Raw genomic sequence first — 13,661 nt, forward strand, 5'->3', positions numbered from 1 at the left:
GCCAGTGCTCTGATCCACTGAGATATCTCTCCAGGCCCAGCAGGGTAGTTTTATATATGGTGATTATGGAGTAAATCTCTTAATAGGGAACACAGTGGGTGTCCAGAGATTGGGGTTCCCCCCAGCAAAAGGAAGAAGTAAAGCCCCAGCAGAAAGCATGGCACTTTCGTGACCTGTGAGTATGCTTGTATGATCGGGCAGGGGACAGGGGATCAGCCTCAGAGGGTGCTGGGAGCAAGAAAGGAATAGGAAAGAAAGCACAGAGGTAGGAGGGGCATGAAGGGCATGGCATTAGCAGACAGGGAGTGCAACAGACTGGCGGAGGGAACTCAGAGTTCATTTGACTGATGATTTTCTTTTTGAGACAGTTTCACTATATAGGCCACGCTGGCCTTGAACTTGCATTTTGTTCATTTGAGAAAGGGGGAAGGGGGGCTTGTTTAGGATTAGCTTGTAAACAGTCATGTACAACTGGCAAAGAAACCAAATAACAAGAAACCATTTCAGGGGTCTGTGCAGGGTGGTGATGTGAGCAGGACAGATTTTCAGAGAGTTGGTCTAGATACAGCATGCACAGTAGTTCAGAAAAATAAGGCCATATTGGACACTCTGGTTCCAATCTCTGTGAAGCAGTAAGGGGCTGAATTGGGATTGAAGCTCTAAGTCCTAAACGCTGATGTGTGAGGCCAGGGAAAATGGGCAGAATCAGGATCAGGATCTGTTGGAAAGGGGTTCCAGAGTTGAAGTCCATGTTCCTGATGTGACCCAGCATTTCTGGTTTCCTGTCTGGATCAAGATGTGATATGGCTACTTTAGTGGCCTGGTCTTCTGGATTCTGACATTTATGGACAGTTAAACCCCACAATTTTAACATACAATGTGCTATCAAGTCTGATGCCGTCAGTTCTGATGCACATACGTTACTAACAAGTGCTTGTACCACACACAAACTCTTAAAAAATAAAAATGGAGACCTGGGAATTTCACTTGTGTCCCTTGCTGCCCTTTCGTCACACCCACTGTCTCAATGACATCTCAGTTCAGAATCCCTGCTGCACCTGGTTGCCATGACTCCTCAGAGCACACCTGTCCTGTCTTTCCTTGATTTCATTATCTTCACACCGAAGATTGTCAGCTGGTCATTTCCTAGCATGTTTTCAGTTTGGTTTAACTAATGCTGCTTTGGTAATCTGCACACGTGTGTACTTACATAAACACACGTCCATCTGTTTTGAGGTGTCTTGACCTGTCAACAACTGTATTTGGAGATCAGTACTCCAGTTTCTTCAGCCCTGGGCTTCATTCTGGTTCTCTCTGTTGCATATACAACTTCCTCTTTGTCCATAAGAAATCTAGCCTTAGTGTGGCTCTATTGGGTCACCTACCTCCCATGTTAATATCTTTTTTTTTTCCGATACAGGGTTTCTCTGTGTAGCTTTGCCCCTTTCCTGGAACTCACTCTGTAGCCCAGGCTGGCCTCGAACTCACAGAGATCCACCTGCCTCTGCCTCCCAGTGCTGGGATTAAAGGCGTGTGCCACCACCACCCGGCCGTGTTAATATCTTAATAGCCTTAAAATCTCTGCTGCCAGCCCTTTTCTCAAGAAGCACTTTCCCCACCCAGCCTGGACTCTGTCTGGTGCTCTGAGTTTTTGCACATAGACTCTCTGGATCAGTCAGGTGTAGACGTAACCAACCGTCTTATTAAATAAGAAACACAGAGCTGATTCAGAGAAAAAAGCCAAGAGGTCAGAGCTAAGATCCTCACCCTTCCTGCTTCAGCGATCCTCTTCAGCCAAGAGAGCTCTCCAAAAGGGACCTACTTTCCTGTGTGTATGTCTTTATATAGTCTAGCTGTTCTGCCTTCTCATTGGTTGTAAACTCAAACTCATGACTGCCTTGTCACTGCCTGTCTGTGGAGACTTCCAGGTCTTCTATGGTTGGTACTGAGATTAAAGGCGTGTGTCTCCAATGCTGGATGTATCCTTGAACACACAGAAATCTACCTAGCTCTGTCTACCAAGTGCTGGGATTAAAAGGCATGCGCCACCACCGCCACGCTCTTGCTATGGCGCTAATAGCTCTGACCCCCGGGCAACTTTATTTATTAACATACAATTAAAATCACATTTCAGTACAAATAAAATACCACCATAGTCAGGTCCCTGACTTCCTACTCCTGCTATAGATTGAAATCTAGTGTCCATGGAATTTGAATAGTAGTGATTAGGTTTATTTATAATATTATATAAAACGACCTTTGTTGGCTATTTTAGCAAAGTAATTAGAGAATAAGAATCACCATGACCTTAAAAATTAATTCCCAGGGCTGGGCTTACAGCTCAGTGGTAGAATGCTCAAGACCCTGGATGCAGTCTCCGGCACCACAAATTAATAGTAATAGTTCCTTATTCTGTACTTACCATAAAACCAAATACAAAGCTCATATATGCAATTCATATAAACGTTCTAAATATTATCAGTATCAAAGAACACGGTTTAAGGGGATAGCACCATCCGTGTCTTGAGGGAGATACTCAGGTTTCTTTTCAGATCACGTCAGTCTTTCCCCTTTTCATATCTTGAAGACCCTTGTGTGCCACTCCAGTTGCACCCCCCCACACTCTTAAGGTAACCACTCTGTAGAATTGTGTTCACTTTTCAATGATAGCTTTTTGATTAATCTTTCTTTTATAGATTGCTGTTGTGGCTGTGATGTGCAAACCCCACAGATGTCCACACATCAGCTTCACAGGGAATATATGTGTGTAAGTATGATTTTGATAAGTTGATATGTGTTTCTTAAACTAATAGGTAGAATCCCTCATGCCCTGGCCAGTACAGGCTGGTGATACTAAGATGTTGACTGAACATCTTTGGTAAGGTGTTGCAGAACTTTGGAAATGGAACAGACGGTGCTGCAGTGCTGAAATTCTCATTTACCTATTACCTAGGTAAATTAAACATGGAAATGCAAGCTCCCTGGATCCCAGCATCAGATTCAAAATGAATTTGGACCAGAAAAGTATCAAAAAATTAAATTATTCTTATAAATAGGTTAGACTTCTCTGATTGAGGTATTGGGAAGAATTTATGGATGCAAGTGCATGCATGACTCAGGTAGGAAGCTTAAATGGGTCCCAGGAAAGCACAGAATCATCCAAACTAGACAGCTGGGCTCCCACATTAAGCCTGTAAGGTGTGTGCCTGCAGTGTTCTGGACACAGGTGTTGTCATGTTCCTTGACTCACTGTCTTGTTTGCTCGTTGGTAAGCAGTGCTGTGCGGGTGGACTGCTGTTGAATTGACGGCAGGACTCTGCTGGACTCAGCTCCTCACCTGCCCTCCCTGTTCTGTCGTTGTGTCCAGATACTGCCCTGGAGGACCTGACTCAGATTTTGAGTACTCCACCCAGTCTTACACGGGCTATGAGGTAAAGCCTTTGACTTGGTCCTGACAGAGTGCTACAATCCAGAGTGTGATGTGACAAGTACTGACATTCTTAGACGCTTGGGCTTTTTTCCTGACTAGAAAGCTTTTTGCCAAACATTTGTGCTGTGTGTCTTTGAGTGCCACATGTGTGCCAAGCCACTGGAGAAATGCCAACATGAGCATTTTGTGCCATTATTTCCACCCACTGTCCCAAGTGCTTTGCCACTACAAGCCTCCAGCAGTATTTGGAAGGTAGATGCTATGATTATCTCAGTTTTACAGCGAGGAATTCGAGGTATAGAGGCTTAAAGAACTGCAGGGACACACTTAGTGAACAGCTACTCTGACCTGTATTTTCCATGCTCCAAATTTCTTACCCCCCCCCCTTTTTTTTTTTTACATGTTAAGTAATAGTGTCAAAACACTGTTTGGCACCTTGCCCCACATTTATTTTTATATACATATGTATGTGGGTTTTTTTTTTTAGACATGTCTCATTGTAACTCAGATTGGCTTCACCCTTTTCATAGTATTCTTTTCTCAACCTCCTAACCACAAGGACTTCACGTGTTTAGAGCTGACCATTGGGAATTAGATAATCTATCAGAGGGCTCGTCCCTGGAGAAAACTGACTCTCCCTCTCTCAGCACCGTTGATTGCCTGTAGCTCACTATCTAGTGGTAGGGCCTTAGGACATCCCCCCTTTCACGTTGGCATGCCAGCTGGTGATGTCACTGTGCAGATCTTGTTCAGACAGTCATTTGTTGGGATCTCACGAGTGTATTATCCCTGTCATGTCTAGAAGACACGGTCTGGTCTTCTGCCCACCTCTCCCTGAGCCTTTGGTATAGAGGTTGTGCTGTGGATGTATCATCTGGCGTTGGGCACTCACTGTCACTTCTGTGTTCTGACCAGTTGTGGATCTCTGTAATAGTTTTCACCTGCTGCAAAAAAGAAGCTCATTGGAGAACGTTTTATGCCAGGAAACTGCTTCGTCATGGTAGAGTGTTCAGTATGGCAGTGGCATCAAGACCATTTGCTGAGCCATTAGAAACCATGTGTGATTATAAGGACCTTGTTCACAGATCATTCTGCTACATGACTCTCTTGAGTATGTGTGCCCATCTGTGTGTGCACCTCCACTTTAGATGCCATCATAGTTCCACAGAAGGTGAATATGACCCATTCTGTTACCTAGGTAAATTAAACATGGAAATGCAAGCTCCCTGGATCCCAGCATCAAATTCAAAATGAATTTGGACCAGAAAAGTATCAAAAATTTGAATTATTCTTATAAATAGGTTAGACTTCTCTGATTGAGGTATTGGGAAGGATTTATGGATGCAAATGCACGCATGACTCAGGTAGGAAGCTTAAATGGGAGGAAAATTTAAGATTCCCTGCTGTTGAGGTACACTCGACTGGCCTGATGTTCTGAACCTTGCTAAAACTGAGAAAGGAAGGTGGGATATGAGGTGTGGTTTTAGTGTTTAAAACCTTGGAGCAATTTAATTTTAATACAGCCCTTCACTCCTTCAGTATTTTCTTTAATTTGATATGGCTATAACACGATATGTTTTTTCTTATTTACTTAGCCAACTTCCATGCGAGCTATCCGTGCTAGATATGACCCTTATCTGCAGACAAGACACCGGATAGAGCAGGTAAAGAGGCTTTTTTAATTGGTTTTTATGCTTCAAAGATTGCCGCACCATTGCTTGATTTGACGTCATTGTGAAGACAAGAAGAGCATGGTTTTTGCCCATCTGAAGGAGAGACTTTCAGCGCTGTGTGTCGTCAGACTTACACTCCTTAGATACCATTGTCTCCTTTAAGGGTTTTATATTCTTTGTACTCCTTTCAGTTTGAAGGAAGTCACTTAGGAAAGTGTGTAAAAGTTCTTTAACAGCCAACAAGGGCTTGAACTTCAGCATCCAGAGCCCGGTGAAGAAGTATGACAGGCTTGCTCAGTGAGAACAGGCAGTTCACAACAAAGTGGTGTGAGTAGCTATTTGGGTCTTGTGGACTTGTTCTGTGCCTTTACTGTGGTGGTGTATAACTCCATCACAACTCCCGAATTTTGTCTTAAAGGGGGTGGATTTTTATTACATATAAATAATACATTAACATAACTGGTTAAAAGCTACTACTATGTAGGTGATCTTGAACTTCTCAAGGAATCTAAACATATTTTGCAAGTGTTAAAATGTAAGTACCATCTGTAGTTGTTACAGTAATTAACATGGTAAGATTAAATAGAAGATCTAAAAATAGAAAGGAGTGTCTAGTACATAAGTTGCTTCTGGGTTTCTGTGTCTATTTATTATAGAACACCACCCAGTTCTGATGATCACTTTGCTGTCACCCAGGCATGTGTAGGGCAGAAGTGTTCACAGTAGGAGAGGACCCCACCTGGGGAGCCCACATAGCTTGGGAAAACGTGTTCTGAACTGACTTTGACCTCGTGTTTTTGTTTTCAGGCATGGTATGTAACTCGTTTAAGATGAGTATTAGGCCTGGCAGTGGTGGCTCACGCCTTTAATCCCAGCACTCGGGAGGCAGAGGCAGGAGGATCTCTGTGAGTTCGAGGCCAGCCTGGGCTACAAAGCAAGTTCCAGGAAAGGCACGAAGCTACACAGAGAAACCCTGTCTCGAAAAACCAAAAAAAAGATGAGTATTAGTCAGGGTTCTCTAGCAGAACATGGAAAGGGGATTTATTAGAATGACTTACAGGCTGTGGTCCAGCTAATCCAACAATAGCTGCCTATGAAGGGAAGATCTAAGAATTTAGTAGTTCAAACCCTGAGGCTGGATGTCTCAGCTGGTCTTCAGTATATGGGAAACCCCAGAGAAGTAGGCTCTGAAGCTAATATGGAATGGACTTGAGAGCAAGAGCAAGAGCAAGCAGGCAAAGAGAGAGAGAGCTTTCTTCTCCCATGTCCTTTATAGAGGCCTCTGGCAGAAGGCCCACAGATCTTCCCACCTCAAAGATCCCAAAGTAGGTCTTCTACTTTGGATGATTTAATTAAGAAAAAAAAAAACCCTCACAGGTATACTCAGTCATTTGGGTTTCAGTTAATTCTGGATGTAGTCAAATTGACAACTAAAAATAGTCATCACAAGATAGAAAACTGTTTTAACAGAGTATGAAATGTTTATATTTACTAAAAATGTTTGAAGAACTTAGCTTTAGACATTGGGATAGTCACACAGAATAGCCATTCTTTTCTAACTGTAAGTGCAGCAGAGTCATCTGGGAAACAGTGACATAGTGACAGTGGGTTGGGTCTCCACCTCTGGAGGTGACGTGGAGTTTGGCTTGGGGTCCTAGCAGGAGTTTTTGTATATGCTACTGGGACAGTTTTGATATTACCCCTTATATGCAGCCATGGACAGAGGAGTACTCCTGGTGTTGATGGGAAGGCATACGCATGCTCACTCACATACACAGGCACAGTAAGAGCATTTGCTATTTGCTACTTGCAGAAACAACTCTGTTTAAAAGGTTCCCTAGAGATAGTCACTACGTGGTTCATTCTAGTTCTTAATTAGGTATTTGATCCTGGCTTCTTGTAGCTGGCATGGTGGATGGTTGTGCCATTCTGCCCGGAAGTAGAGGAGATGGCTTATTTCATTTTGAGGCAGTCAGTTATGTATTTGGTTTTCCGGGAGCAGCTTGAGGGCCTGTTCCCACAATCAGCTTTCAATTGCATTCTGAAGTCTCACTCTAATCTAGTATTCATCTTTCTCCCTGTGCACTAAGTCCAGGTTATGCGGCACTCACAACTGTGTGTGTTTACCCTGAAGTCAGACATAAAACATATGATAGTAAATTTTGGCAGTATTTGATACTACATTATGTTGATTTTTTTATGTATTATATTCTGTGTTTTCTGTTATATATGTCTTAAACTCTTCCTGTTGTTAAGGTCCTACTTAACTGTCAACACTGCAGTCTGATTTCTGCTTTAGTTTTAATTCTCACTCTCCCATCTTTTTTGAGCAGGAATTGTTTTTCTTTCAGACATTTCTTTTTTTTTAAACATACAGAATTAGCAAAATGTGTTTTATTATAAACTGTGCTAGTGGGACTATGAAATGAAATTGGAAATTCTGCATAATGCTCTGACAAATGTGTATTTCTTCCAGTTAAAGCAGATTGGTCACACTGTGGATAAGGTGGAGTTCATCGTGATGGGTGGAACATTCATGGCCCTTCCGGAAGAATACAGAGATTTTTTTATCCGAAATTTGCATGATGCTTTATCAGGCCACACTTCAAACAATATTTACGAGGCAATCAAGTAAGAAGCCCTATTTTCTCACTCTCTGAACAATTGTCTGTTTCTTCATCCTCCTAGCAGCTGCCTGTGGGGATTTGATCTGTTCTGTGTATATATTCTGAACTTCTTGTACTCTTTCTTTGTGTGTGTGTGTGTGTGTGTGTTGGGGCAGGGGGAATGGGATTATTTTCATGGAGCCACACCTCCTAATCAGTCTAATCCTTTCCAAGTTCCACTTCCTGGTGACCAAGCATTCAAATATATGAGCTCTCGGGGGCCATCCCTGTACAAACCACCACACCATCTATGCAGTTAGAGGCACTGGGCACAACATAGTGAACAAGATGGAACTGTGTTCTACTGGTACTGTCCTTTTATATCAGTGACAGAGTAAAGGTTGTGATGGAAAGAGATTGATTGCTTTGACAGAGACCTGTTGTAGGAAGACGAGTCTGAGACCTTCCTTAGAAGGACAGAATGAGACCAGGCAGTGGTGGCACACACCTTTAATCCCAGCACTTGGGAGGCAGAGGCAGGCGGAGTTCGAGGCCAGCCTGGTCTACAGAGCAAGATCCAGGACAGGCTCCAAAACTACACAGAGAAATCCTGTCTCAAAGAAAAAAAAAAAGAAAGGGCAGAATGGGGACATTGAGAAGGGAAACAGCTTTTTCCACAGATGACTGGGTTATACTCCAGTGAGCAAGGGAATGTCCTCAGGTGACATTGAAAGGCTGAACATGGGCTGTCGCGTCTGCCTCAACCAGCAAGGAAGACGCGACGCCAGGCTCTTCTCTAAGCAGTTTATTCAGGAACCTTGAACAATCTTCTGACCCCGGGGAAAGTCATTTTCTTCTTCTCTCTCACTCATACTCACTCTCCCATTCTCTCTCTCATTCTCACTCACAGTCACTCTCACAGTCATTCTCACAATCACTCCTCGGGAAAGTCAGCCCACGCCCTTTATAGCCACTGGGCAATCAACCCCGTGGTGCCACGTGGACAATGCCGCTAGGGTCAGACATACGCAAGCAAGCCAGATTAGGTCCAGGTGTGCAGAAGCAAGCCAGATCCTAGCCTTAGCCAAATAAGGAGCATCTGCCATCGGGAAGGCAGAAACCAGACGCCGCGCCATCTTTGAGGCACAGCCGTGCACGGCTCTCTACAATGGGCCAGATCATGTACTCTTTTAGGGAGCTGGAGTTCTTATGAAATGCAGAAACAGGTTGTTTCAAGCCAATGGGGTGGCACTGCATCCTTGTTAACAGGCAAGGTCATTGGACTGTCTTCTGACTGACAGGTTAAAGGGTTACCATGGGAATGGGAGAAGCCTCTAAGCTTCCTTATCACCTTGGTTCATCAAGGTTGGTGGCAGTGGTGATGGAGAAGAGGCTCATTGGGGCAGTGACGGCCAAGCCTTCGTTGGATGGCTTGAGTAGTTGGATGGGAATGCCATATACTAAGATGGAAAAGCCATAGGGAAGTTCAGGTTTGAGGGAGGAAATTAAGTTTACTTTCGGTTTGTTATGTTTGAAATGCCCATGATGCATGTAGAGATGGCTGGTAGGGTCCGGAAAAGGAAGTCTTGGCTGCAGGTACACAGTGGAGATTTTCAATCATAGGTGATAGTCTCAGCCTCATGGAGGGATGATGTCACCTAATGGGAGAGTTTTGCTTCTCCAACGTGTGCTGATACAAAAAGCATTGTTCAGAACAGTTTGTACTGTAGGGTCCCATCACGTATGTCTCCATCCATGTCTATCTGTGTAAGTCATCACAGGCCAAGATTATCACTGAGGAGGAAGAGCTGGGAGTAAAGGCGGCTTACATTTGCTGTGTGAACAATGTACAGTGTGTCATTATTCATACAGTAAGCCTTTGAGTGTAGTGTTCAGATTTCTTCCACTTTACGTTCGAGGAGTCCAAAGCCCAGAGAGGTAAAGCAGCTTGTCCAGACATAAACACAGGAGTAGAAACCCCAGGCTACCTTCAGAGCCTGAAATTTGCTGTAATGCTAGAAATTGAAATTGCTAGGTGTAAAAAGTTTGTGTGTGTGTGTGTGTGTGTGTGCCTTCAAACTTTGGCTTTTCTTTGGTGAAAGCGAAGGAGAATGCCATACAGCTGACCTCTGGAGGTACAGATGACCCCTCAAAGTCCATTCTTGTGTGTCCTCAGGCTTCAGCTTCAGTCAAAGCTCCCCTCAGGTCCATTCCGACCTGACCCTACTTCTCACCACACGAAAGTCTACAAGGCAGCACCGTTTCTCCCACCTTGCAATCAGCTGTTTTTTCATAATTTCATTCAAAACATTGATCATTCATGAATAGTCATGCTTAGTGAAGCCCTGCAGTTTCCAAACTTGACAGGAGTAATGATGTAACTCAACTCAGTCCTCTTCATACTTAAGAGACAAATGTGATCAGTGTAGATAAACCGTGATTTGGGGATGTCGCCACCGTTAGTCCAAGGCTCTGAGATGGTGTAGTGGTGACAGCACTCTGGGTTCCCAGCTGAGCTCATTCACCTCTAGAAATCCCAGCAGTGTTCCCTTCAATACCATTGAATCTTTTTTCTCACCTGAGAATGAGCCTGAGATTGTCCTCTGGCCTCCTCACATGTGCAGACTCACCAGCACACACACACACACACACACACACACACACACACACACACACACACGCACGCACGCACGCACGCACGCACGTACACAAAACTGCAAATATGGCCAGCAAGATGGTTTATCCGTGCCATGTATCTGTAGTCCCAGCTTTGAGATGAGAGACAGACAAGAGTCACCTGGAAACTGGAGGGCCGGCCAGCCAGCCTGGAGTGGGCAGCTGAGCAGCACGGCCTAGAGAGCGTAGCCTCAGCACGCTGAAGGAGAGGCCTGAAAGTCGTCTGACCTCCACATAAGTGCCGTGCTATATACCTGTCCATACTCACATACGAACTCAGCAGACACACAATAATGCATTTTTAAAAGAAATAAAAATAATTTAAAAGTATTTAAAGTAAGCAAATAAATCTTCCCAACTTAGGTACATATAGCCTCCTTTGCTCAACACAGGTTTCTTACGTTGAAGGGTGTGTGTGTGGTGTGTGGTGTGTTTATGTTTATATATATAGCGTTCAGCTATAGCTGTGTTAAGGCATACCTCCTGTGAATTTGCTCTGAGCTCCCACATGGAGTTTGAGCCCTGGGCATTTTTGGAGTAGGCCAACTGAGTAAATGTGGAGTTTCTGGGGTGCAGCTGCTTTGACATTTTCATTGAAACATTGACAATTTTACTACAGTTTTGGTGCTAAATGTTCTGGTGCCTCATAGTATTTGGCCATAAGTCATCTATTTTTGTGATAAAAATGGGGTTTTATGTTCGAGCTCACTTGATTCAGATCACGATGCGTTTGTACAAAACCCACGAGGGAACAAAGCCTCTTCTGGTGCTGCCTGGCCAGCACCTCAAGAGGGCGCTCTGCTTTTAGCTTTAAAAAATGTATCTGCCTTGCGCCTTCATTGCAGCAAATCTCATGAATGGCTCCTAGGAAGTAATAAAAGTGCAAGCCAGGAGCCATGAAGCCACCTCAGCGTGGTGCTCCATTCTGTAGCCCACTGGGCTGGTGTCTTGCTCTCTCTCCCCTGGTCTCTGTACTTCATGAGTCAGTATGAAAAGTGACGATTTGTGAGCTGCTCTTTGCTTTGTTGAGGTAAATTCTTCATACAACCCCCTATAATGAAGTGTTCAGGGGAAACTTTGTCATTTGAGGCAGTAGTTTCTGAACTGAGCTAGAAACAAAATTATTTTCAAATGTTAGCATCATTGTGAAGAGCAGCCCAGGAAACTGCTTTTAGTCTGCTGTGTTCCTTTCAGAACTTGTCTGTTCTCTTGAAAGAGGGTGTTTGGAAAGCAGTTGTTTCCCAGAGCAGCCCACCGCCCTTCATGAAGCGGGTTCACTGCTGAGCCATGGCCAACATTTCCTCATTGCACTGATGTGCCTCTGCTCGGTAGGACAGTAGGACAGGATGTTCTTCAAGGGTTCATTTTAAACTGGGCTAACAGTTCCGTGGGGTGGCAAGCAAGCCACCAGTGTGGAGGAAGGTTGAGCATCCTTAGGACCACACTAAGGGCCCAGCTGTCCCTCCTTGGTCACCTGTGTCTAACCTGGGTAGTTAAAGGGGTTTTTGTTTTGTGTTGTGTTGTTGGTTTTTTGTTTTTGTTGTTGTTGTTCTCACAAGATTAGGATTAGACTTCAGAAGATCCCAACAGCGTGAGCCTGGTTATTATTGTGGCTAGTTGGTAGGCAGAAGTCTGTGAACCCTTTGCAGGCAGAAAGTGGAGGAACACAAGCCTGCCAAAGACCGTGCAGCCTGGCCCCTGGAAAGGCTGTTGAGTTAAGCCGGCCCTGGTAATCACCATCCCATCGACTAAGCCTCTTCAGGTCTCCAGAGACTTAACAATTACTGATGACTGTCATCCCATAAAAATCTTCACTTGGGAGAAAAGACCATCGTGCATCTGAGTCACCCATTCGCCAGGGTGCGAATGTTGCCTGATAACTCAGAACAGGCTTTTCAAGGAGTTTTATTCCTTTTTAATCAGCTCTGCCCAGAAGCAGTTTTACATTCAGTGCTCCTTGGCTGTTTTCACAAGATGCAATTTAAAAGGGTAGTTACCCATCAGAAGCCAATGAGTCATACCTTCTCCTTGTGGAATTTTAAAGTCATTTCCGTTCCTTCCTCTTTTCCCCTCATCAGTGACTTTAAATCCTCCAACTGTGTCCTTGCATATCTTGGGAAAGCTAGAATGCTAGGTAATGCTGAGTACCAAACCCCAAAGATAATTCCGTGTTCTTGCCTGGGCTGTGAAGGAAACCAGAGCGGCCTCCAGAGGCCTGGAAGCCCTGGCTACCTCTGCAGTCTTCCCCGGGTACTTTGCCACGCGTCATATTAACTAGCATTCAGGTGGCTGTTTTTCCCTCGAAGTGAGTTTATATACAGCAGAGTACACAGACTTAACATACCCTTGATTTGTTTTGACAGACCTGCGTAACAAAAAACACTCTTAAAGGTTCAGAACATTGCCAACTGTGGTGTAATCCCAGCAGCCAAGAGGCAGAAGCAGGGGGATCTCAACTTTGAGGCTGACCTGGGCTACTTGACAAGACCTTGTGAAAACAGATAAATAATGCAGAGTATTTGTGTCACTAGAGTTACTTTATGCTCCTCCAGAAAAATCCTCACCTTCACCTCCCAGAACTGGCAATTCTTCTGGCAGTTTGGGTTGTTTCTCTTGCAGCAGATGAGTTATGCCTATTATAGAACTTCATATGAATGGAACTGTTCATCTTGTGGTCTCCTGTGGAAGGTCTTTCACTGACCGTTGCCTGAGGTTCGTCAGGGTTGGTAGGTGCGTGTGTAGTTGCTCACTGTTAGTTCCAGGAAGTATTCTGCTGGGTACACGGACCACACTGTGTGCATCCATTCTTCTGTCCATGGATATGGGACTGCTTGCCATTCACAGCTTTACGAAGAGAACACTGTGACTGTTTTTGTTAAGTCGTTTTACGGTTAAATGTATGTGTTGTTCTTGGGTAGTGATGGGAACTAGGTTTGCTGGTGTTTTATGAAGAACTGCCAGCCAGAAACAGTGTGCTGTGTGTACTCCCACCACTAATGGGCAAGCACTCAGTGGTTCTGCATCCGCATCAGGACACACCGTTGTCAGGCTTTTAATTTTAGCCATTCTGGTGGGTGTGTAATGGCATCTATTGTGGTTTAATTTGCATTTTCCTGATGACTAATGTCATTAAGCACTTGAATGTACTCTTGTGCTGTCTGATTAAATTTCCTTTGTGAAGTGTTTAATCTTTTTCTTTTTCTTTTTCTTTCTTTTCTTTTTTTTGTTTTGTTTTGGTTTTGATTTTTTGGGGGGAGCGTTGGGCTGTTACATGTC

General features: G+C 44.2%; 1 protein-coding gene across 3 annotated transcripts in view; it reads left to right on the top strand.

Moving 5' to 3' along the window:
- Nucleotides 1–13,661, top strand: part of Elp3 (elongator acetyltransferase complex subunit 3) — a 68,780-nt gene that overhangs the window by 10,061 nt on the left and 45,058 nt on the right. For all 3 annotated transcript variants that reach the window (XM_059273453.1, XM_059273455.1, XM_059273454.1), the window contains exons 4-7: nt 2,697–2,767; nt 3,368–3,431; nt 5,026–5,094; nt 7,580–7,734. In XM_059273453.1, the coding sequence (XP_059129436.1) occupies nt 2,697–2,767; nt 3,368–3,431; nt 5,026–5,094; nt 7,580–7,734 (359 nt within the window). The remainder of the gene's footprint in view (nt 1–2,696; nt 2,768–3,367; nt 3,432–5,025; nt 5,095–7,579; nt 7,735–13,661) is intronic.

Source organism: Peromyscus eremicus, chromosome 9 (assembly GCF_949786415.1).
Source record: "Peromyscus eremicus chromosome 9, PerEre_H2_v1, whole genome shotgun sequence".
NCBI lineage: Eukaryota > Metazoa > Chordata > Mammalia > Rodentia > Cricetidae > Peromyscus > Peromyscus eremicus.